Below are 26,878 nucleotides of genomic sequence, written 5' to 3' on the forward strand. Positions count from 1 at the left end.
GATTTGTGTCCTTTTATGTGTGTATGTAATGGTTCACTAAGTTTAAATAAAACTTAGGTTGGCAAGCACTGTTTTATCAACTAAAAAAAATACAGAAAGTTGTTAATGGAGAACCTAATTATTAAGCTATAAAAGAAGATGGAGAAAAGTGAATAGTATTGGGGAAGAATGTATGGAGTAGACATACACCTATGTACTTATACAGACTAGATACATATATGCTCGTGTGTGTAGATGGTATCTCTGGAAGGATACCCATGATAATATTGGTGAGGAATGGGTTGGGGAAAGCAGCTAGGGTGATAGGGTTGCAGAGGAAACTTAACCATTTGTACCATTTGGATAATATATCATGATCACGTGATTCCTATTTTAAAAAGACATTCCATTATTTGAAAGAGATGTTAGTATTTTCCTATATTGTGATATTTCTTTGCTTGTAGTAACATAAATATATCCAAGGACATGGTTTACTAATGAAAGAAGTAATATTGCAGTACATTATTTAAGATACTTTGAGTCACGTTAGCCAGTATAGAAGTTTATAGGCCATATTATTTCATTAGCATTTAAATATTGAGATTTAACCATATAGGCATGTGGTCCTTTGAATTCCAAACTCTGTGATCTCCTGGTTATGTGATATTTCAGTGAACTATTTTTTGTTTCCAGCTTTATTGAGATATAATGAATATATTGTATAATTTAAGATATATAATGTGTTGATTTGATACACATATATTGCAGAGTGTTTACCGCCATAGCAAATATGCTGCTAGAGGGAGCACTATTTTTGTTTATTCTTATAAGTGTTGGCCTAATTCTTTTGTGTTATCCTTTTCTTTTATCAAGGTTTCAGTTGATATTTCTGTTCATCTGCTAATATAGCTTTTTTAAACTCTAAAGCGATATAACAGTATTTGTCATTATTATTAACAATTATTTGCCTTTATGTAGGTTTTTTGACTCAGAAAAATTATTTTCTTTTTAATGGAATCTGTTACAGTAGTAATACTCTATTCTGTATTTTTTTTCACATATTAAAATCTCATAAATTAAAAAAAATCAGAAATTAAGAGGTGTCTTAACAGTAGTACATCTCTCCTGGTTTAATTTAATAGTATCTTAGAAGTTATGGTAATATGTATTCCTCCTTAAAGATTGTATTAAAAATAATAAGCTTTATGGGAGTTTTTTTGGGTAATCTAGTAATCTTGCTGAGGTTTACCATGTGCCTTTTTTATGGAGTGAATAATGTTAGGTTGAAGTTTTATTCTCTAAAATTTTCTATTTAAAACATTTTCTGATTATGTGAATCGGCCCAACTATATTCTCTTTTGAAAATAAATTACATTATCTGTCTTTGCTTGTTCAGTATAGGTCCCAAACCCTAGATAATTGCTTTTAAGTAAATACTATTAGAATACTTGAATTATAAACAGGTGGTACCTGGCTCATGGCAGATGCTCAGAATTATTTATTAAGTGACTATTAAATTTCGTTTACTCTGTATATGTTCTAGAAAAGAAATGAGCTAGTAGTATAACATACAGCAGAGTTTAAGTGGAAATACTGTGTTTCTAACTTGTTTATCTTTCAATTTTCAGCGTGCTCAAGCAGTTCTTCAAGCTGTGACAGCTGTCCAGACAGCAAATACACCTCTTAGTGGCACCACAGTTAGTGAGAGTGCAGTGACTCCAGCCCAGAGTCCAGTGCTTAGAATAATTATTGACAATATGTACTACCCTGTAACACTTGATGTTCTTCACCAAGTAAGTTTAACTTAATTTTCATGTTTACCTATGAACTGGAGCAATAATGTACAGTAGATAAATAATACTTTGATTTTAATGTTTTTAACAGATATTTTCTAAGTTTGGTGCTGTATTGAAGATAATCACATTTACTAAAAATAACCAGTTTCAAGCTCTTCTTCAGTATGGTGATCCAGTAAATGCTCAACAAGCAAAACTAGTAAGTCTGGAGCATTTTTTTTTTTCTTTCGGATATAGCGATATTTTTCAGTGGCAAATAGACACACACACACACACACACACACACACAGAGCTAACATTAGTAATACTGACATAACTTGGCAATACCTTATAGCATTATGATGGCACAAATTGGTGTCATTTAGATACTATTAGGAAAGCTTAAATTTGTGATAAAGAAGTGTTTCTTTTTAAGGATAATGATATGTGTAGTTACCTATAATATATACTTTTGTTATTTTGCATTTTTTGTTTGACTTAGGTCCAAAGTTTTAAGCTCTTGAGGATAGAGCAGGATTAAATTGTACACGCACACCAGTAAAGATTTTAAGTGTTTTCCAGTGGGAGTTTCAGAGTAATTTAGCTGTCAAGAGAGTTTGGCTAAAATATATCATCACACATGTGGCTCAGATGTTATGATAGGCTCTCAGTTTATGTAAGACTACAGTATATTTAATATTCTTTTTGAAGATTATTTTAAAAAGACAGCTTTTTAAAATAGGTTCCTAGTCTACTTCTTATTTACATCCTTTATATTTTTATTGTTATATATGGAGGGTAAGAAACTATTAAAAGAAGTAAAGTATGTTCTCATATCATGGCCACCCATGAAAACTACATATCCTATCTTTGCTTCTAAATGCCTTAATCTTATGTTTGTGTATCATATTTAAATCTGCCTTCGCTCTAGTTCTTTAAGTTCTTGGGTCATATTATCTCATTGTAATTATTATTCTGTTGTTAAACCATTACATATTCATTATTAAACCATTACATCAACTGTCTTTACTTACCTTCCGTCTTGACTCTTTTTCTCCCTTTTATTCTTACTTTAAACCAGTTATGCTGTGTAATACTTCAGTGCTTCCTCTAGATTAAGATAGATTGATTAAATGGAACTTAGACCATTTTTGATTGTTTCATTGTGTTTCCATCCTCAGAATCTCATTTGGGGAGCTGATATAGCTTCAAGTAGCACAAAGTCTGTACTGTTAATATTGGCATAATTGAAATGGTTTAGCAAGTGCTGGTTTCTCATTTTTTTCTGATATTTCTGATATTTTATGTTGTAAATAGAACAGGAATTTTTCTTGTGTTACAAGGGGAGGCTAATATTTAAAGAGGTAAAAACTAGAACTTAAATTATTTGAGGTAGACATATTTTCAGCCTGTTTTTCTCCAATATGTTGCTACTTACTGGTTCTTAAGTTACATTACCTAATCTTCTATATTTTCCTTTTCAGGCACACATTAACATTTGGAATTCTTTTTTCCAAAAATAATGATTTCTCTTTACATGTCCCAGCCCTCCAACTTTGGAGATATTTTATATTTAGAGTGTAGCCAAAATCCATGTGGTATGAGGTTTGGTTAGTAGCAGAGAAAATCTAGATGCCATGATCTTTATGGCATTTTTTTTCCCCACCTTGACAACATATTTAAATATAGTGTATGTTTTCCTTAATGTGGAATATTTTTTTATCATCTCTTCTGGTGCAGAGGGAAGAGTATTTGGTAAAAGACCAATGAAATGGAATTTGATTTGAAATTACACTGTATTTGGGCTATAATTCAAGGGGAAAGTAGTTTATGTGTGTGTTTCATCTGAAATAATCTATAATCATGACAAAAGATTATCCTTTAATAATCTTAAATCAGATACTTGAAGTTTTCATTTAACCAATCTTCTGTGTACAGATAATAAGCATCAGGTATTTGTGAATATTGAATACACTTACTCAGGTCTTTTCCACAAAGGTGTATAATTGCAATTCCAAGAGAGCAGGTAATTATTTAGTATTAATTATTAATGAACTATTTTGGTATTTTAACTTCATTTCACTATTATTAGAGAAGGAAAAAAGTTTATTTCTCAAATTTGCCCCATTATTTTATAACCCTGACACCTGACTGTAGTAATCTTTCTTCATGCCTGTATGTTGAGTATACCTAGAGAATATCCTATAATCTAGCAATTGTTACCGGTCGAAATTCATCATCATCAACTACAACTAGACTAGGCTCTCTACTTGAAAAAATCTTACCCTATTTCTCCAGTCAGCATGCTGTCCCATTTTTACAGTGACTGTATCAGAAAATTCTCATTCCACCAAGTCTCTCTTTACACTCCCCCTTATGAGCTTGCCTCCTGCTTCTTAGGAAAAATAGGTGGACACTCCCATCAGCTTTTCTCACAAAATCTACTTATACCACCCCTATCTTTATCTTCTATTAAAAGGCATAGCTATTTCAAAGATGAGTAAACACCCCATCCTATCCTTTTCTGCCCTCCAAGAGACTTTGCACTGTCATCCACTCTTTCTCATATTTTCCTCTCTGTTGGCTATTTCTCACAGCGTTTCAAACATCCTTAAATCTCTCATTGTATGTGAATTTACTCTGAACTCCACATAACTCTTCAGCTATTCCCCTATTCTTCTCTCTTGTCATTTATAGCCAGATTTACTAAATAAATAGGCCCTTTGTTTGCTGTTTATACTTACCTCCTTTTTATTTCCTCTACCTCTTGCATATTGGTTTCGACCCTCCTTTACCCAAATTGTTCTTCCTACTGTCACCAGTGATTGCCACAGTGCTAAATCTTATTCAGTCCTTATTGTCCCCTTCCTCTAGGTAACATTTGACTCTGAGCCATTCTCTTAAAATCATCTCTTCTCCTGGTCTCTAACACTTCTCGCTTAGATTATATTTTACCTCTCTGACTATCTTATTATATCCCTTCTGCAGGGGGGACTTCATCTGTTTTCACCGCTGAATTACACCTTTGTGACTCTGACAGTGTCCACATGACTCTCTAGCATCAGATCCTTTCTAAGAGACCCAGACTGGGAAATTAATGGACCATTAGGAACCTTCCAAATTAGTGTGTTCAGTTTAACTCCTGTAACTTAACTTTCCTGGCCACCCCCTCGCCTCGCTCCCTCCCCCCAAAAAAACCCTGCCTCTGTGTTGTTCACTGTGGTAGTAAGTCTCAGGGTACCAAATTTCACATCAGTAACAAGCCAGAAAACACTTTTATTCCATTTATTTATTTATTTTCAGTCTATCAACAAATCTTACTGATTCTCATCCTAAATTTCTGTTGTACCTATCCTTTTGTCTCCCAGCTTGCCACCACCCTGGTCTAAACCACGTGTTACTCAGAGTGCTGGTCTCTGATGTTACCAGGAGCTTTTGCCAAAATACAAGTCAACGTACTTCTAGCTATAATGTGTTTAGTGTGATATTGATACAGATTCTGACATAGACTCCTTATCTTTAGGCAGATAGGTTTCGGCTGCTAGTCCATGCATCACAGCTTGAGTAAAGCACCAATCCAAGCCGTCATCTCTTAAATCCTTACATCAGTGGCCTTCTCACTCAGCTCACAACTTTGACTTCTTCCCCCACTCCTGTTTTTCCAGAGTACTAAGAATGATCTCAACTTAAAGTCCTATAACTTCGGGGCACCTGGGTGGCTCAGCAGGTTAAAGCCTCTGCCTTCAGCTCAGGTCATGATCCCAGGGTCCTGGGATCGAGCCCCACATCGGGCTCTCTGCTCAGCGGGGAGCCTGCTTCCTCCTCTCTCTGCCTGCCTCTCTGACTACTTGTGATTTCTGTCTGTCAAATGAATAAATAAAATCTTTAAAAAAAAAAAAAAAAAAAAAAAAAAGTCCTATAACTTCCATTCTCAGTGCCCTTAGTGACTGACTTTTGTCCTTAGTATAAAGTGCTGTCCTTAACGTGGCTTACAAAACTTAATCAGTCCACAGCTTGTCTTGCCTTTTACTGTATTGGACTTTTTAAAAATAGCTTTCATGTGCAGCATTTTCTCTGATTTCTTAGGCTTAACAGCTGGATGTTCCATTTGCTTCTACGGCTTTCTCTTTGTCTTTTTATGTCCCAACTCTTCCTGTCTTTCAGGTTTGCAGGTCTCAGAGAGGTCTTCCATAAACTTCCATCTACATTATATCTCTTCCTTTCTTAGTTCTTACTACCACAAATCAAATTTGTATTTGTTAGATGTCTGTATTTCCAGGTTTTACTGTAAGTCACATAAAAGTGGGTACTTTGTCTTTTTTCTCTGCTGTATTGCTAGAACACAACACAATATATGGCACATTGTTGGTATTAGAACTTTCCTCTCATGTCACAACTCTCCCAGCATCTGCTGTGTTACAAATCTCTTCCCATTTTACAGTCATCCTTATATATCTCAGTATGTTATGGAATGAGTTGGTTCTAAACTTTGTAGTTCAGTTGCTACATTTTTATGTTTGTAAAAACAATAGAAGTTATATATAATTATGGGCAAAGAATACAAGTTTAGAAAGAGAATCTCAAGCCTACCGTCTCATCTTTTAGTGACAGTTCCATATGAGTGGGAGATGAAAAATACATCTTAAGCACTTGGAATTCAGTTAGCTGGCAAAGTGTACCTTTAGGTTTAAGAGAATTTATAGTTTTCTTCTGTGGTCTAGAGCCCACCTAGGTTCTTGTCATGTAGATTGCTTGTTAAAAAAAAACAAAAAACATTGGGACTCTTCAGTATCCTGAACTAAGAAATCATAATCTTTGGGGATGGCAGCTCAGTACTCTGTTTTTGAAAGCTCTGGGTACCACTGCTATATAAAGGCAGCTAGAGTGATAGAGTCAACGAAATTCTTTTTATACACTGGTTAAAATTTTTGGCAGTTATTTTCAGTTAATTGGAAAATTTTGCCCCCTAGCATTTTGCTTTATAAGAGAAGAACAACTCAGAAAAAGACTAACAATGGAGGTATTAGTAGTGAGGGTTGGAGAGGAAAATTCAACAATCTCTTGAATTTGTCCTAAGGTTCATGTATATTTCAGTCCCATTTCTAAAAAGGTCATGCAAAAACATGTTGGTCTACTATTAAAATCATATAGTTCTAGCTTTACATACCTAATGGATCTTGGTCTGTATAAACATTAGGCTTAAGTCTATTGATGTATTATCAGAAGAACTGTCACTTTCACAGTGATTAATAGAGGTAAACATATTTTTCATTTCTGAACCATTATTTTATACAGTAAATGTTTATTCTTCTAATAAAAAATTAACAATATATTCCCTTGTTCCTTAGTTTGTTCTAGCCTTCTATCCAGTTGGAATAGAAATGGTGATTATATAGTGCCAGGAAAAAAAACTCATAATAATCATAACAGCAGCAATTATAACTCACATTGTACTTTCACATATGTGATCTTTTATTTAATCCTCAAGGTACTCTTGTGAGGATCCTGGCAGCCATTATCTTCTCTGTTTTCCAGATTAAGAAAGATCCCGAGATTCAAAGAGGTTAAGTAACTTGTTCAAGATGACCTGATCTGAGTGTAGGCTTTCAGATCTAGAGCTTGCACTCTTTATTCCTGAACTTTCCTGGGATAATGTTGCATTTTCTAATTCAACAATCTATTTGGATCTAGGTTGAACACCTCAAGTTAAGGAAATAATAGTGTTTGCATTACTACTATGCATTATAGTGATACTTATTTGGCTTGAGGCACTTCATAAAATGTGACCTCAAACAAAAGTTATGTAATAAAATTACACCAATTCTTTTAAGTACTACCATCCAGCAAAAAAATGTGTATGTATAATAAAATTAAAGTATTATGCAGGCTATTATGGTATGACTTTTGGCAGGACTGACTATATTTGTAATCCTTGTTTATTTTTTTAAATTGAATTATTTGCAGATTTTTTTGAATTAAAAGCATTAGCACATATATTTAACTGGTTGTATTTTAGATTTAAGTAGCATTTTCTATTTTAAAAAGATAGTATTTGTGGAAACAAATACATGTACAACTGGGATAACAAAGAATAATGTATAATATATGATCCCTTTCCTGGTGTCTTTTATATGCAGGTCTTCATTGCTGGGTTTTGTTGTCGAAGTCCTGTTTCTTACTAATTTTCATTCCTTAAGACTGCTGATATACTTTATTCACTTTTACAGGCCCTAGATGGTCAGAATATTTATAATGCTTGCTGTACCCTAAGGATTGATTTTTCCAAACTTGTGAATTTGAATGTAAAATACAACAATGATAAAAGTAGGGATTATACTCGACCTGATCTTCCATCTGGGGATGGACAGCCTGCATTGGACCCAGCTATTGCTGCAGCATTTGCCAAGGAGACATCCCTCTTAGGTATGATTTTTATTGTCTATACCACTTTTCTCCCAATTTGCCACGTGGGAAGGTGCCTGTTAAACTCCCAGTAAGTATAACGAATACCCCATTTTGGAATTTAAGAAATTGTGTTAGGTTTTACTTTTTTTTTTTTTTTTTTTTTTTTTTAAGATAAGGGGCATTTGAATGCTGTTGGGAGAAAAACCTAAAGTGTTATGAAAATTCTGTCAGCTGTATTCCTTTCACCATCCTCATTTTCTTTCCCAAAATAAGAGAAGAAAAGCTCTAATGAAGAGATACTATACTGTAGAGTTGTTATTTCATGTTAAATTTGATGTCACACTGTCTACATTCTAAGCCCAGGTTTAGAGTCCTTGTGCATATTCTTCAGGGCTAATCTGAATGTTACAATTTAGCACTGCATAGAAACCGTGAAAAGTGAAGAGGCAAAACACGTAACGGAAGTAGTCATACTTTTTCAATATATTATAGCGTGTCTCTTAAAAAACAATGTAAACTAGGAAGAATTTTCTATTAAATTTATTTTGGCATTTATGTTTTTTCTTATTCATTTATATTTCATCTCATTCTGCGATGGATTTGACTCACCTCACACACAGAAGAAAAACAATGCAAAAATTTGCAACTACTGGTAGATGGAGTCAAGATGAAAAAAAAATAAGGGAAAATGTTATTTTGCAAAAAAAGAATGAGTGGAGTGATCTATAACTTAAAGATGCAATTTTACAGTTCTATTTGCTGTGTTTGGTAATTGATTTCTTATATATTTGTAAGATTATCTTTAAATCAGCATTCCTGTCCATATGGAACCCAAGATTAATGAGTTACAAACTAGCTCTTAGAGTTTAGTTTATGCCCCTCAGAAAAAGAAAAAGTGTATTATAATGAAGTAATTCTTGCAAGTAGATATATATATATTTGTAGATATGTAACACTTGTACTATCCATTATAAATATGTAGTAATGTAAGTGATACTTCCATTAACAGAGACACCTTATACACAAGAGAAGCAATTGATATTTGAAATTAATTCTGGTAATAGACAAAATTTACCCTTTAATTCTAATTTTCTAATACATCTAGCACAAGCCATAATTGTTTATCATGATTTTAAAGATTCTTTAGGTTAATAACATTCTTTTCTGACAGAATCTCTTATCACTGTGTGGGCTTAGTTTAAACCTTTATTTCCTCAGCTTGGCTTGTTAAGTTGACTGTTTCATAATGTGCCATTTTTAAAGGTAAAGTTAAGAGTGAGACAATGAGTGATACAAAGTTATAATTATTACTATAGATTCTTAAATTATTTACTGATAGAAATTATTTTATAGAAGAGAAAAAAAATCTACATTTATTGAATAATTCCCAGGTCCTAGGCATTCTGCTAGGCACAACAGTCCTACTGGATCAGATACATTATTTAATCCTTAACACAAAATAAGTAACATCAAGGTTTTACATACAGTTTCTGAGAAGTTTAAAAATTCACCTGCAGCTCATTAAACAACTTAAGTATAGAATATCAAGAAATTCCAGTTACCATCAAGCACAGACCTTAACAGTCACTTCCTTGGACTCAGAGGAGTTGTGCATTTTGCCCATTTGGGTATAGTTAGACATGTTTGTGTGTGTTTGGATTCTGGGTGGAGTCCTGGTTAGAAGTCACCTGATTTTTCTAGGGAATTCATCACTCTTTTCCTTGTAACCTCATGGCCCCAGTGAAATTTCTTTTAAGTAATAATGAAATGTCTTTCTCATTAAAGATCATGAGTCCCTGGCATAATTTTATCTTCCTCTATACTTTCATTATTCATTTTTCAGGTGTTTTGCATTTTTTGCATTAAAAGCATATGAGTAAAGTTGCCCACTACTTAATAAATTTGTCTTCATCTTCTAGCTCTATTTTAAATATTTCAGTATATCTTTATTTCTTCACTCTGCTTGATAAGAAAGATGAAAGTGAAGATATGTGAACACTTTTTTTTTTTTTTTTACTAAATGACTTTATTGTTTATATGTTTTAATGGTTTTGCATCTTGTTATAATTTGGTTTTTATATTAAGTATCCTCAGATAATTTTTGAATGTTAGATAAGTTGAAAGTTTCAAAAATCAAATGATAGTATGGACTTTGGTAGTTTTGATAATTTACAAGAGGTAACAAATTTTTCATTTTCTGTGTAAAAACATATTTTGTACAAAATTAAAATCACTATGTGCAGTTCTTTATTATGTTTTATTGTAATTACTGTATTTTTAATTACTGTATTGTAATTACAGCTATTAAAAAAATTTAATAGCTGTCTAGCATGCTAGTGGATTTGTAGTACTTTTGAAAGTACCTTTATTTTAATTTACTTCCATACTTTTTAAAATATATACATGGCATTGTGGCAAACACCCTGTGCATAACATTTTTATCTTTCAGATTATTTTCTGAGACTAGATTTCTAGAGCTAGATTTATTGGATCAAAGAAAATGTTAGAGACTCCTGATTCTTACTGCAAATTTCTTTCTAGAAAGATGATACTAAACTAATATGAATGGTATATGAGACTGGCTATTCCACTTTTTTGCTTACCAGCATTGAGTATTATTTTTTGGATTTGCTAGGATATTAATTAGATAGGAATAGGAATGTGTCAAATTATTTTAATCTTTATTATTTTATGAGCCAACTTACAGTTTTTAAGTGCTTATTAGACATTTTCCAAGTCTCTGAATGGGTTGTCTAGGTTCTTTCTGTTGGGATGTACAATACATGTAAAGTGTGTATTAAGGGTATTCATACTTAGTATAAGCTGAGTCTCCAACTTGATATTACAATATTTAAGACTAGCCAGTTTATAGAAAAATTATTTTTAAATTATCTCAATCCAAAAATATCCATTTATGGAACATGAAGTTAACTTTTTTCCCATACATTTGTGGATATTGTCATCTTTATAAGGAACCATCTATGTTTTGCCTTTTAAAGTAGTTTTCAAACACACTTTATAGCAAAATCCAGTATTACCTTAGTGAGGTCATGTCTTCTGGAATGGTAACTAAATCTTCTCTATGCTTATTTGCCTCCAGTGAAATTTAATAAGTCAGGTGACTTCAGCCTACAACTCACTAGTATCGATGGGATCCATTTCCTGCTGAGTCTTCCTCAGACAGTACTTGTTCAAAATGAAATAATAGATCTCCCTTTGTTTCAAAGATTGTATAAGAACACAAGTACTTAAGTGATCCTTCTTTTCTGCAAATATTTTGGGGGATTCACTTTTCCTTGTATAATTTTTATATCTAAGAACTTGACTGAATTTGGAATCAATACAATAATACATTTTAATTGGTTTATTTTACACAGTAATTTTTTTAAGACTAGCTTTTATACTTAGCTTCTCTTTTTTCTTTTGGTAACTAAGGATTACAGTGTCTCAGAAAATATAATTTTTTCCAGGAAGGAAGACTGAGGGCTTTGTAATTAATTGGAAATCTGACATCTAAATACATAATCAAAATCTGGCAGTGTATTAATTATTCACATATTCTACTTCATAGAACAAGGTGATAAAAATTCTTGAGATTTATAAATTGAGACATTGTTACTATGATCATTTTATCATGTTTAAGAAGTGTAGTTCATTTATTAAGGGGTGGCTCACTTTTAGAAAAAATTTCTAGAAATAATTTTTCATGATCATGTTGTCTACCTTTTAAAAATTAGGGAAGATAATATATACAAGGATAATTATGTTAAAGCTTTCTGTGCATTTTGAGTTGAATAAAGTAGCAGTCAGCCATCTTATGGCCTTAACAGAAAGGCTAAACAAATTTTTTATGAGAAATATGTTGACCTTAAAGTAATTGATAATGGAGAAAGTATAATAAACCTTTGTTCATAAGGGCAAATCTGTAGTTCATTGGATAGTGTCTTAGGTTTTTCTGCACCAGAAATCACCAGGCCCTACCCTAGACTTGAGAATCTTGAATAGAGTCTCCTAGGAGTTTGTAGTTTTTTAAGATCTCAAGATGGTTTTACTATGTAATGTGAATTGATAATTACTGCTATTGAGAAGTTTGTAATTTTTAGATCCTAAGTTTTAGCTTTTTAGCAAAGTTAAGAGTGTTCTCAAAAGAAACTTTTTAATAGCCATTGAACAGTATTTTATACTTTCTACATTTATTCATGCCAAATAAATATATCTTGGTATAGTTGTTCTGATTAATTGGTTAGCTGATAATTTGAATTTGTTGTTTTCTATGTGTTCATGATACATAAAATTAACAAATAAGCTTTGAAATTTTCTTTGAAAGCTGTTTTTAAGTGATTTCTGAAACTTGTTACTTTTGAGTGGGTTATTCATGGTAATTTTTTAAAAAGTTTCTACTGTCAGAGTTCAGTCATTATATAGCAATATAGTGAATCCCACATTCTCATCATCTTGATTTAGTAGTTTCTACACTTGTTTCATCTGTTCATTTTTTCTATTGTATTTTGAAGCACATCCTTGACATCATGTCATGTCATCTCAAACATCATCATAATATCTTTAAAATAATGACATTTTCTTATCAAACCATAATATGATTATCATACCCATCAAATTTGACAGTGATTTCTTAATGTCGTTGAATACCCAATCCAGCTTCAAATTTCCCCATTTGTCTCAAAAAAATGTATTTTAAGAGTTGATTTGTTCAGAATAGGATCTTCTCAAGAGCCATAGATAGCATTTGTTTGTTATTTCTCCTAAGACTGTTAATCTGTGGTAGTCCTCTCCATCTTCACCCTCAGTTCCACTGACTTAATGAAGAAACCTAGTTATTTTGAAAAAAAATCCTTTAGTCTTGACTGGTGTGGCTGTTCTTTGTAGTGTCATCTTAACCTGTTCCTCTGTCCATTGGCATTTTTTATGTAAACCGGAATTTAGCTCCAAAAGCTTCATTAGATTTAGGTTCTGTTATTTATTCATATTTTTCAAGCAAGAATACTTTATAGGTATTCTTGTGTTTCATAAAACATCTAGTTATCCCATGTTTAGTGATGCTTTAAGATGAATTGTGGTTCAGGTGGTGATATTCTGATCCTTCCATTATATTTTTCTACTAATGGTTTGAGTATCCACCAATGATTTGTGCCTTAATTTATTTCATTTGGGAGTTGCGAATGTTGCCTTTCCCCTCTAATTCACATGTTTCTTTACATTAGTTAGTTGAAAATCTTAGAGTTTTCCTTCATCAACTAGGTCTATTTACTTTGTAATACAATTTGTACAGGACAGTTAAATTGTTGGATTTATTTGTTGGTTTTTGGTGGAAGAAATTAATGCCCAGCTTTTTTTTTTTTTTTTTCCATTAATTATTTAAACCAGTGTGTGAGTTGGTACAGCCTAGATTCTTCCTAGTACTCCTTTAAACTTTAGAGACTGCAGGTTGCCTTCAGGTTCTGGTAGCCCCACAGTGATTTGAGATAGTGACTTTATTCCAGAGGTGAGTAGTTTTGTTTATTAATGTAATAATTATTTTTTATTTTGGTCTTACCTAGTGGTCCAAAAAAGGGAATGGGTGGTAGATAAGGGACTAAACAAAGTTAACTAAAATTTAGTATGTTTCTCTTAGGAAGGAATTCATCCTCCTAAAATAAAGAACCAGGAAGCAATAGTATTTCCTTACTAAATACCAATAGAATATAAATCTCTTCTCTCTTGTAGCTAAGTGTGAGAAAAAATGATCTACAGATCAGTGTGAGTTGTTTTCTCAAAGGATTAAAATACCTCAGGTGGTGTTTTTCCTTGTATTCATGTGTATGTGTAGTCTGTTTATACTTTTTAAATATTCTGTAGGATGTGCAGTAAAAACAAACATCTTTTGTGAACATTGCTGCCTTACTATATGCTATTTCAGTAGATTGGTGAGGAAACGGCAAAGCTAGACTAATTCGAACTTAATTAGTAGGTAGCAGTGAGCTAATAGAGCAGTACTCATATATTTTCTTATATTTAAGTGATACCTATGTTTTCCCATGTGTGTATTTTTAGAAAATAAAACATTCATTGTTTATTAGGTATTTAGTAAATTTAAGCTGTTTCAGTATCTTCCAAGTTGAATATCATTTGGAAATTCTTACTTGTTTTTCTACTGAACCATTCAGTACCCACAGAGATTAGGAAGAACAAAATTATGTTCTTCCAAATACTTGGTATTTTCAAGTATTTCTCAGTATTTTATAAGGCTACTTTTCAGTTAGTTATTGTGATGTGTAGGCCATTAAGTAGACTTTCCTAAAAAGAAACACTGGTAGAAATGAGTTTTAAGGGTACTTTATACCAGCTTGTAAAAAGTGGGGTCTTTTAGATGATTGGTGTTGGTGGAAGGAATTAGCTGTTTTTTCTACCACTATTTGTTTTGCCTATAAAAATTTGACTGCACTGTCTTTTGGGGTAATTCCTAAGATAGGAATAAATACTTAGGAAATTACTAGCTTGAAAGAAGTTACTTAGGTGCCACCTTAATTGCTACAGTTCTTTATTTCATATATTTTGTAGCAAAAAACAAAATATATGGTTTAGAATGAAATTGTCTCAATGCCTGGAACCAAAAGTTTGTCTGATGCATATGGATACTAATCACTAGCCATTTCTTGGCTATGTATTAAGTGCCTGTATCATTCTTAGCCCTTATGAGTTAATCCTTACATTATCCCTAAAAGAAGTTATTCTTATTGTCCCCCACATCATAGATTTGGGAAGTGGGACACAAAAAGATAAGCAGTTTGCTCATAGTCCCATAATTAGTATTAACTAATACTAATTAGTTAGTATTAACTAACATAATTAGTGAGTGGCTGAGATAGTTAGGCATTCTGGCAGTCTGGCTCCAAAGTTCATGCTCCTAACAAACAATTGAATAAAATATACTACAGATTAGCTGGGCCTTTTAGCCTGTCTCCTTTTCTCCCTGGAGCTAATAATAGAACAGTGTTATACATGTAGTCAATATGTAAGTCCTATTATTTTAATTATCCCCCATATACTAATTTCCTTTTTCCTGCATATACTAAGGTATTTTCTGTTGCTAAGACAGATTGTTTTTTGTTGCCCAGCCCATTCCATGTTTAACCTGATTATTTTATGATTGTAAAACCAAGGGTATTGTTCATATGTCTTTTCAAAATTGGATACAAAAAAAATATATATATATATATATATAACATGCAAACCAAACTATAGTAAACTGAATTTGTGTTTTTGTTTTCACAAATTGTACATTAAAACTTAAAAACCAAAATTCTAATTTTTGCAAAAGCCTAATCTATAATATCTCATTATAAGACTGCATTATAGCAAAGAAAGTTATGGTCATAAAATCAGACTGAATAATTCATCTGTTACACATTTGCGAGTCATTGTCCAACAAAAACTAAATTTACAAATACACAAACATTCTAGAAATATTTCCTAGAAATAATAAACTACATAGATTTTTAGAGTGTATCACTGAATGCCATAAAACATTAAAAAAAATTTTTAAAGCCATATAATTAGAAAAGCAGTATTTTATCATGTTCAGTAGAAATCATACTTTTGGTCAGAAGTCCTATGAAAATACTTGTACTAACTCACTGTCCCATAACTTCGGCTTTCTCATTTATTTCTATTTTAACATATAAGAAGAAACTATAGAAGTTGAGTTGAAACTTCTCTTATGTTTGCATTACTAGAAAATGATGTTGAATTCTTTGGATTATTGACCTATCCTCCATTTTGCTGTGGCTAAATTTTAAAAATATTTCTCAGTCTTTAAAATATTTACTTTAGAAAATAAGTAATGAGCTGAAATAGAATTGTTCATTTTAAATACCTGTCAGTGGATAATATTTTAACTTCTAAATCAAAAATTAACTTGAAACAATAACCTTTAGAGAGTTTAACTCTTTGTGCCCTTTTAAAATAATATTTGAATGAATGTGTTTTAAATCTGGAATTATTTTTGTTTTCTTGGCAAGGGAAAGGTGTTGGTAGTAGTTGCATGCTTTGGAGGTATAACAGGCCACAGATGTGATGTGAACATTAGAAGAAATAACATTATCATGTTGGTGCATATTTACTTATTTGCTAGCATTCTCAAATAGGATAAGCTTATTCTTGTAGGACTAAAATGTTATTCATAGATTGCCTTTTGACTATCCGAGGTAAAAATTTCATATAAAGTTCTTAATGGACGATCACATAGTTTTTGCTTGAACTAATCTGTTAGGTTCACCCATTATATTATTCTCAGCTATAGTTTTAAGAAATTTCATTTACCTTCATTTTCAAGATAGTCTGTCAGATATTTGAATTTATCCTAGTGTTATTCATATTTTTCAGGCTAGTAATCAATTATAGCCTTTGGATATAAAAGGTAGGTTTAAATTAAATCAGACTGTAGATTTTCAAATGAAAAAGTGTTGGTTTTTAAGAGTTGACAGTTACATTGTATGGCTAAACCAAAGAAAAACCTTTCTGAAGTATGTTACTGTTGTGTCTATAATTAATAGAAGAATTACTGTGTTCGTGACCACAGTATAAAATGTGCCTCTATCTAAAGCAGGTAAAAATTAGGCAGAAGATTTTCCTACCTACTTCCTCTAAAGATACACCTAGAAAACATACAGGAAATCTCATTTGGATTCTCCTTTTTTTGATCTTTTCCCCTCTGAGTTCTTTCTAACTTCATGTTTAGCTTCCCTTTTATCTTCTATACTTTATTTTCCCTGTTGATCTTGATTTCAGATTAAAGATACTATTCTTCTACCTTTCCTCTATGCCCCACTTCCTAGATATTTCTGATACCCTTGTTAAGTAATTGCATGAGTATTTCATATCCCTGATAGGATTCTGCCTCACCTCAGTGGCATCCTGGTTAAATAATTTATTGAATTATTCAGCATTCATTTTAGCACTATCTTAGGCACTGCAGGAATTCAGAAGAATTACAGGGTTTCTGTTCTGTAATTTGGTTTACAATCTGGTGGAGGCAGCAAACAAATGAATAGCTCTAATGGGAGGCAAAGTGAAATCTGTAATAGAGTTGGTGTGGTATTAGAGCATAATGAAATGCATGATGAGATTCATTATCTGAAGGAGAAGTTGGGAGGGTTTAATGGGCCAAAGGCCATGTGATTTGGTTATGAATAAGAAAAAAGAGCATGAGCAGATGTGATAAAATATATATCATGTTTAGAGAGTGACAAGCATTCAGTTATTAATAAGCCATATTGGAGACTGGAGACGCTGTCTAAGTAAGATACTGTTGTGAGTCTAATCCAGGGACATGAAATGTGAATGAAAACCAAATATGGAAAAAAGTAAACATAAAAGAATAGTACTTGACATTTTATTGATATGTCAATATCAATATTGATATGTCAACAAAAAATTAAACTAGGGGAGAAGTCCACTAGACAGTAGGAAATTCTGCCTACAACTTGGACAGTAGTTCCATGAACTTGTGAATTGGGAGAACAGATGTGATATTTTAAAAGCTTGGCTTAAGATTCTTCAGGTATAAGAGGGCAAGAGGATTAATGACTTGAAATTAAAATTGAGACTTGAGCAGTGCCCATTTATATTGTGGGGGAAAATAAGCAAGAACTTGAGGGATGAAATAAATAGGATTAAAATTTGAAGTTCCTATTCAGTTCAGTAGTTCCCCATAAGGTTATTCATGAGGGGTGGGTATAAATCAAATTAAAATGGATTAAGGATATAAGTGTGATAAGGAAGCATTTATTACTCTTTGAAGAAGTGTGCTATAAAAAAGGAAAAAGAAATGGAATGGTAGTTGAGGAGTAAAGCAGGGTGGGAGGAGATGTGTTTGCACTGAGGAACTATATATAATCATAGGGGCTCCAAATCCAGATGTCCTGAGTTCAAAATCTGTCTCAGCTTCACTGTCTTGTCCTCCATATTTGTAATGGATATAATAACAGTGTTGCAAGGCCATTGTGAGGATTAAATGTATTAATGAGTGCAATTTGTATAGTGCTTGGCATACAGTGAATGCTCATCTTATAAACTGGTATGTGTTTTTTTGTGGATTGTTTTTTGAAGATTTATTTATTTTAGAGAACATGAATGGGAGGGGGAGGAGAGGAGGAAGAGAGAATCTTAAGCAGACTCCATGTTAAGTGCAGAGCCTGACACAGGGTTGATCTCAAGACCCTGAGATCATGAGCTGAGCCAAAACCAAGAGTTGGATGCTTAACCACTGTGCCATCCAGGCACCCCTAGTATTTGTTTTTAAGGCTAGCATAAGTCCTAGAACTGATTATAGAGGATTGGTTCTAGAGTATAGTTTAAATGCTGGAGCCTAAAAAAATAGAAAAGTACTTGCTTGCTTAGGATCACCCTGAGAACTAGAAGAGATTATTATCAAGCTCACATAGAATTGTCGGGGGGAAATGCCAAGGGTGGAGCAAGGGCCAGATCTGAAGTTATCAGCTGTGTAGTCCATATTCTTTCTAATCACCATTATTTGTTTTTATGAAGAAAGGGAGAAAGGGGAAACAGATTGAAGAAGGGAGTACTTTTTAAGTTGGTTGAGAAACTTGAAATTCTTTTTTTTTTTTTTTAAAGTTTATATTTATTTATTTGACAGAGATGACAGAGAGGCAGGCAGAGAGAGAGGAAGGGAAGCAGGCTTAGCAGAGAGCCCTATGTGGGGCTTGATCCTAGGACCCTGGGATCATGACCTGAGCCAAAGGCAGAGGCTTTAACCCACTGAGCCACCCAGATGCCCCAAAACTTGAAATTCTGATCTCATTCTTAGACTTACTGAACATAACAAGATTGAGAGTAGGATGTGGCACTTGAGTCTGGTGGATTTATAGGGGACCTGAAAATAGACTTGAATATCAGCTAGTGTTAAATACTAAAATGTTTGTGGAATAAATTTTGGAGTGTTGTATCTGTTTTTTCACTCTAGTGCTCACTTGGGCAGCACATATACTAAAATTGAAATGTTTTCACTCTAGTACTTACCCCGATGAAAGTTTAGCTAGAATACAAGATTGGATTTATCCATGTCTGGCACTGAAGAACATTAAAAAAAAAAAAATAAAAAAACTTGGGCTATACTGTAAAATCAAGCCAAGGAAAAATAGGGAACTAGTCAACATAGAGGCCAAAAAGTGGGTTCAGTAATTGTATGTAGTAGGAGAATTAAGATGGAAGAATAGTCAGGAAAGGGGATTTTAAATACTAGAAATGAATGGTGTAACACAAAAAAGAAAGAAAAATCAAAGATGTGGCAAGAGAAGTTGCTAAAATGGATTAATGTAGTAAAAATCGTCAAAGTTGAAGTTTTTTTTTTTTTTTAAAGATTTTATTTATTTATTTGACAGAGAGAGATCACAAGCAGGCAGAGAGGCAGGCAGAGAGAGAGGAGGAAGCAGGCTCCCTGCCGAGCAGAGAGCCCGATGTGGGCCTCGATCCCAGGACCCTGAGATCATGACCTGAGCCGAAGGCAGCGGCTTAACCCACTGAGCCACCCAGGCGCCCGTCAAAGTTGAAGTTTTAAAGAAATTATGGACTAAGGGTGTTTGACCTATCACAAGATGATGATGGGCTGGGAGAGAAGGAGGAAATAAAGCCAGGTGCTGAAGTCTTCTGTGATGAGAGAAAATGTTGGCCTAATGGTTGTTTTGATGAGAAATGATTGGATGCAGAATCTATCTTAATTGATGGTGGTAGAACTGCAGTTATGTAAGCAACATTGGGTGGTAGGGTAGAATGATGAATAATGCATCCTTTTTCCTTCCTTTGGGGAAGGGTTTAGGGAGATAAAAATGACTTTTTAAGAGAATTATAAGAAAAGTTTCATTGGGATAAAGCAAGCTTTCAATTAAAAAGTTTCCCTAAGGAACACATTGAATAAAAATGCAATTGTTAATGATAGAGGAGGATGGATTCCAGCAGACAAAATAAGGAATTGAAAGGAAGGTGGTAGAAGAGGAGGAGTGGATTGTTTCAGGAAAGAATAGTGTTTGTCATTTTTGAAGGAGACATGACTAAATGTAATATGGGATCCTGGAACAAAAAAGGATATTAGATGCACACCAAATAAATCTGATGAAGTATGGACCTTAGATAATAATAATATATCAATTTTGGCTGATTAATTGGAGCAACTATACTATACTAATGTAAGATGTTAATAATAGAGGGAAAAGGAAGTACCCAGGTTATATAGGAACTCTGTAGAATCTTCAGTTTTTCTGTAAATCTAAAATATAAACTTTATTTAAAGTCATAGATAAATTTGTAAATGGTTTAAAGTAAGTTAACAAAGAGTTTAATTATTTAATTCTTCTGAGAAAAATGTTTATGTGACCTTAAGGAATGAGGGATAAGTAAGTAAAATCACTTCATCCCACTGGACTTCATATCATATACATGGCTGTGTGTTCATCCATTTCCGTGAAGGAAGGGTTAGTAATAATAATGTGTCAGAACTAAAATGAGAAATTTATAAACTTGCTGAATTACTCAAAATGGCTGGATGGCCCACCTAATGAAGATCATTTCACATGGAAAATTAACCCTGTGATACCTTTGTATAGCAGTTTATGAAGCTCTTCAACATTATTTTGTTGTTGTAACAATCCTGGAAGTAGAATAAGCGTTTTTGATCTCTCATCATCAAAATGCATTAATGATTTTTTTCCAGCATACCTACCTGATGTCTTAGCTAAAATGTAAATCATTAAAATTAGAGCTAAAAATAATTTTATTGGACCCAGTGTATGTAATACGCTTTAAACAGTTTTTATAAAGGGAAGATGGTAAATTTATTGACTTAATAGCTAGGAGTTAGTATGAAAAATACAATACAGAATTTTTCAGAACTTATCATTATGGTATAAATAGTGCATCATGAAATATTTTGTAGGTTGTTTTTGTTGTAGGAAACATTTAGGTTAAACCTAATTTTTAAAAAATTCTCTGATAGTAATTTTTCAGGAAAGAGCATACTGAGAGAAATTGTGGAATCATTCATTAGAGGTTTAAAAGTCCAGTAAAAACTGAAGACTAATTCCAGGGATTTAGAACTGTGTAAAGATGGCTTAAATAGCTTTTCTAAGTTTTCAGCCTGAGGGAGGAAATAGTGGAAGAAAAGTACATTCTAATGGCATCAAGGACAGTGATTGCCCTAATCTCTTACTCTTACACCATACTCTGGGCTTCCTAAAATGGAAAAAAAAAAAAAAAATGACTTGGTAGAAGAATATATCATAACCTGACATACTAGCACAGTGGCCATGATAATAAATGAAAAATTGGGGAGACACTGAAGTAGCATTTGGATTGTAGTAACAACAGTGGGGCTCTCACAGTTAACATTCCACTTTTTGCTAAGCTTCGCATTATCTCCTTATAGGAAGGAGGTAAATTGCATCTCCTTTGAGCCCATTTTCTCACTAGAAAATTTGCAGTCTTATTGTTAACTAAAGAGCAGTGTTGTTTAATTAAAGTGGCATTTTAAAGAAGTCTTGCAGTCTGTCACACTGAAAAGGATTCCAGCCTGGACTTTTAATTTTTAGTTAATATTTTAGATTAATTTCAGTTCTCTCAAGTCTTCAGTGATCATTGTTCCATAAATCTTAATGTTTTAAAAAATACTGTGCCACCAAGTTACCTATCTTCATTATGAAACCCAAATTTCAACAGAAAATGTATTTCAAAAAACAATTGTCTTGAACAAATTTTCTGTCACCTTTGAATATTTTGGTGAAATTTTCATGAGATTGTTGTATATTGACATTGTAGAGATGTATTTCAGAAGCTTTCTGCAAAAATGAAGTATTAAGCTTAGACTGTCTTGTTTAGATTGATATGTCAAATTTAGGTAGATTGGTATTTTATATTTCATGAATTAATAATTTTCCTTGAAATGTCCACAGGGAAAGACGAGTGATAGATGACTTAGAACTTAATTCTGGAAGTGTCAGTAGTTTGTAATCTATCTGTGTGTCTCACATTTTTTTTTCTTTTTCTTTCTTTTTTTTTTTTTTTTAATATACCCAAACTCTATTACAGCATTTTCTTTGAAATGAATAAATGTATCTTTTTAATTCCCTTGTATTTCTTCAGAACCACATATGAATAAAACATCATATGAAGTATACATGGCAGTGGTTCACGAAATATCTGGAGATCTCTCAGACTCTTAGCAAAGTCCAAACTATATTCATGATAATACCAAAATATTATTTGTCTTTTGACTCTTACTCTCACCTAGCATACATTTCTCTGAAGGCTAATAGAATATATGATCATGTGTTCTTGTTCTTTTTAAAACAGTTCTTGGTTTTTATTTCTGATGTGTTAACTATCAATTGATATAACTCAAACAAAAGGTCTTTGTGTTCCTCAGTAATTTTTAAGAGTGTAAAGGGGTCCTGAGACCTAAAAGATTGAGAACGTTTTCAGTGTGGGGATACAAAGTTGAAGACAGTTCTACTAGATAAATAGGATTGTTTTAATAAACAGAAGGCGGTGGTAAGAGTCAAGAGATTTACAGGGAAAAATGCTAGGGATTTAGGAATTTTGAATATTAATTTTGGTATCTAATTATAATTAGTTCAGTAAATTATTTTGGTTTAGGAAGACCTAAAAAGTCTTTGGTAGAGTTGGAAATGAAACCAGAAATTAAACTGATTTAATCTTTGGTTGTGGAGAAGAGCTGCTTAGGTGTCTTTGATGGATTTTAAAAAAATATTGTATTCTTAACGAAATTTGAGAATTAGTACCGAACTTTTTTCTTCTGCACACCATGTATTGGTTCTGGTATTTGTCTTAGGCCACTGACTGGATCCTATTAAGACCAAGGAATTTAACAGAATTTTAAGTTATTTTTTCTACTGAAGAGTAGCCAATTAAACACAGGGAAACAAAGGAATGATTTGACAATGCAATGCCTACCTTTAGAGTTTCTGCCACTATTGAATAATTGTGTTACCAACTTAAGTTGAATGCTATGTACATTCATTTAGCCACAGCTATCTGAAAAATACTTTCAAGAAATGATAATTAAAAGAGGAGGGGGAGGGGTCATTTTCTAAGAGTGTTCAAAAACAAAACTACAGTGAGTGTATGTGTAAGAATTGGTAATATATCTGTATACTTGTCATTGGCAACAAATTAAGATATACATTGAATGTTAAATGGAAGCAACCTGTAGGGTGTAATGAGAACTACAGTATTTAAAATGGGGAGTTCGACATGCTGTAGAATAGTTGGTTACAAAGATTCACACTAGTGAATCCAAAAAGGCATCAAAGACTACTAACGACATGAGAAGATTTTATTTTAAAAATTTCCTGGGATTTACTTTTAAAATAAAAAGGATGAAAGAATAAATAATAAATACATAAAATGGATGAGTGGATGGAACAAGATTGGCCATGAGTGCCATGAGTTAATACTTGATAAACCAGTGTGATGGGTATGTGGGGTTTGTTATTCTAGTGTGTGTCTCTCTCTGTCTCTCTCTTTAATGTTGGATAATTTCCATAACAAAGAGTAAAATCTAAAAAAGAAAATGGAGAAATAAGAAAAAAGGGGAATCTGGAAAGTGGGAAAAAGGCATTAAAACTCATCCACAAAAAGATTGAAAAAAAAAGTATTATTCCACTGTTGAACTGCTTAGAGAGAAAAGATAAAAAGAAATTGGAGGGAAAAATTTGTAAGTCAGGAACTGAAGAGATTAGGAATTGTGAATCTTAACCCTTCAGACTATCAGTGAAATCATAGTTTCTATAAAGTAAAAAGATTTTTTAAAAAACTTGGCTAAAATATTAAAGAGATCTGAAACCAAAGGCGACAGCACATCCTTATGACATATACAAGAAGGCTGGTGGAAAGAGAAAAGAAGAAATAAAACATGAACTTAACGGGACAGCAGTACTCAGGGTCATGTCTATCCAGGTAGGTCATGCGTTAACTTTACGTAGGTTGGATGTTTCCTTTTTCATGGGAAGGAGAAAAATAATTCATTAGTGAACTAGTATTTATTGAGATATAAACTGGTATCTAAGAATTGAAGGGAGGGAAGGATTTGCGGTTTATTAATTACAATGTGGATAAAAAAGGTTGAGACAATTCTCTCTAGAATAAATGGAGTATCTTAAAGATGCTAGAACAACAGTAAGACTGGAAAGTAGAGCAACAGAAATAATGAAATGTTAAAACTGGTAGGCTAAAGATAGGAAGAAAGAGAAAGCTTGTATATTAACAGACTGGGGAAATGTTGTGTTTGAGAAATTTGTTGTGTTCATTTTAACTACTTGAATGTGAAATTAAGGCAAATAAACTTTGGTAAGTTTTTCTTTAGGTCATTTGAATGAATTGAATAATGATGTTCCGGGTGATATGTCCCCAAGAACTGAAGAGCTTATTATATTTGTTTCATAAGCTGTAATCATCTGATTTCACATATGAATTTATGAAGAAGATAGCATTTGTATAGTATGTTGAGTTATTGTTGAAGATATTTATTTTAGATGTGCCTTCTTGCTATGAACCATGGAAGTGAATTTTTCAGGTTTCTGACTTAGAAATATCATATTCTTTATGCTTTGTTTGCTTTTCCATAGGAAATGGAATATTGTGTATTTAATTTTTTAGCATACTACAGGTATGTACCTTAGCCCTAATATTTAATGATTTCATTGAAACCAGTTAATTTTCTCTGCTACATTATTAGCAAACCATTTTTCTAAATGTTATAAAAATTAACTTTCAGGAACCATTTGGAATGGTCAGCCCTAAGCCATGCAGCCATCGTGCTTAAATTGGTTTTTGTACGACTTGTGTGTGTTTCGTAAAATATGCTTTATTTTAAAATTAGGGCTTCCTGTTGCAGCTGTTCCAGGAGCTCTGAGTCCTTTGGCTATTCCAAATGCTGCTGCAGCAGCTGCTGCAGCTGCTGCTGGCCGAGTGGGTATGCCTGGAGTCTCAGCTGGTGGCAATACAGTCCTGTTGGTTAGCAATTTAAATGAAGAGGTTAGTAAAATAATTTTCTAATGTTCATTTTTTAACTCCATTTCATTTGTGAAAGTTTCTCATGTTTATTTCATTTTGCACTTGCCTTTCTTTTTATGTACATTCATTAGTCAAAGTATTTTCTGTATGTTTCTACTTCTGAATAAAATCTATGTATTTGTTTAGGTAATATTTCCTTAGACAGTCATATCTATCTATATATATATATATTTACTATTATTATTATTATTATTATTTTTAACCTAACTACCTATTTTTCCTAAGAAAAATATGGTGAAGTACTATAGTATTGCTTTTTCTTTTTGTTGTTCTCAAAGGCAAATGTGATCTAATTTGCAGATTTAACTGTAAAACAATTTTGTTCTTTGCCTTTTCTAATTATTTGCTTGTTCATTTCATGCTTATGTGTCATTGCATTTTTTTAAATCTTATTTTATGTGAACTACTCTAATACATTTTTCTTTGAAGGTTCTTCCAAAGATCTTGACGAGGCAATCTTCCAGTCTTTCTTAGTAATTTTTTCTTTGCAGTTATTAGTCATTGTCTTCTAAAAATAATTTTCAACTTTATTTCCCCCCCCCATTAAATAAAATTTATTGCTGAGTTATTTTCTTTAGTTGTACATTTTATGTCTGGTATATTTTATTTTGATTGCTATGAAAGCTGGTATGAAATGTGGGAAGCTCAATGTATCAGTTTACAATGTCCAATTTTAATATGTTTCATTTTTAATTGGCCTCTGTTAATACGAACATTAAGCTTATTTTATCATTTAATACTGTTGTCATTCACAGTTCTGCATGCTAAAATGTTTGAATCAGAGTGCCTTTGTTTTTCTTTTAAGAATTTTGCCTGCATTTCATAACCAGCCATGCTTATGCAGTTAAAGTTCAAAGTTTAAAATTCCTGTGCATGCTTTCCTTCCCTATGTTGAGATGAAATGCTGTAATTTACTCTTTGATATAGATGTACTTTACCCATATTTGTCTTGGATGACTACATTTTACTCAGTTTTTCTTGTACAGTACATAAACCAACCATTTTCTGACCAAATTCCTGCATTTCCTATGTACTGACCTATATTTTATTTTTTTTTTGTTCCCCAATTCCTTATTTTTTTCTTCTGCATTGCTGTTTCCCTTCCCCATTTCATCCTTTCCCCTGTGTGTTCACCTTCCCTTTCCTTGTCTTTTCCCAAATGCCCATTCCCTTCCCTGTCTTATCCTTTATTTTCCTTGTCCTTGTCTTCATTCCCTGTCTCCATTCCCTATGTTCATGCTTCTGTGCTTGAACAAATGTTCCTCGGACCAACTTGCCCCAATTAACCGCCTTGAACCATGATCCATGACCACCTCACCATTCTGCGGGAACCACCCTTCGTTATGGATGATCTGTTCATCTCCGCTCTTCCTCGACTCTTCTCTCTTCTTGTCTTACGCTGCTTGCTCTTCTCTCCTTCTAAAGATGGTTACGCCCCAAAGTCTGTTTACCCTCTTCGGTATGTTATTGTTAGCACTATACTTTTATTATTGATTTGATTTTTGTTTCACCTTAATTCTTATTTGTAGCTAGCACTTTGGCTTAAAGTTGAATAGTAAATCTTTTGCTATTTTTCTTTGCTATTTAAAACTCTCCATAGACACAAAATTTGTTTTAAT

General features: G+C 32.8%; 1 protein-coding gene across 4 annotated transcripts in view; it reads left to right on the forward strand.

The window, feature by feature from the left end:
- Positions 1-26,878, forward strand: part of PTBP2 (polypyrimidine tract binding protein 2) — an 83,755-nt gene that overhangs the window by 49,845 nt on the left and 7,032 nt on the right. For 2 of the 4 annotated variants that reach the window (XM_044238738.1, XM_044238735.1), the window contains exons 6-10: positions 1,608-1,772; positions 1,864-1,974; positions 7,982-8,177; positions 25,066-25,220; positions 26,685-26,718. In XM_044238738.1, coding sequence (XP_044094673.1) covers positions 1,608-1,772; positions 1,864-1,974; positions 7,982-8,177; positions 25,066-25,220; positions 26,685-26,718 — 661 coding nt within the window. The remainder of the gene's footprint in view (positions 1-1,607; positions 1,773-1,863; positions 1,975-7,981; positions 8,178-25,065; positions 25,221-26,684; positions 26,719-26,878) is intronic. The other 2 variants (XM_044238736.1, XM_044238737.1) reach the window with 1 other exon arrangement.

This window comes from Neovison vison, chromosome 2 (genome assembly GCF_020171115.1).
Source record: "Neovison vison isolate M4711 chromosome 2, ASM_NN_V1, whole genome shotgun sequence".
In the NCBI taxonomy this organism is placed as follows: Eukaryota; Metazoa; Chordata; class Mammalia; order Carnivora; family Mustelidae; genus Neogale; species Neogale vison.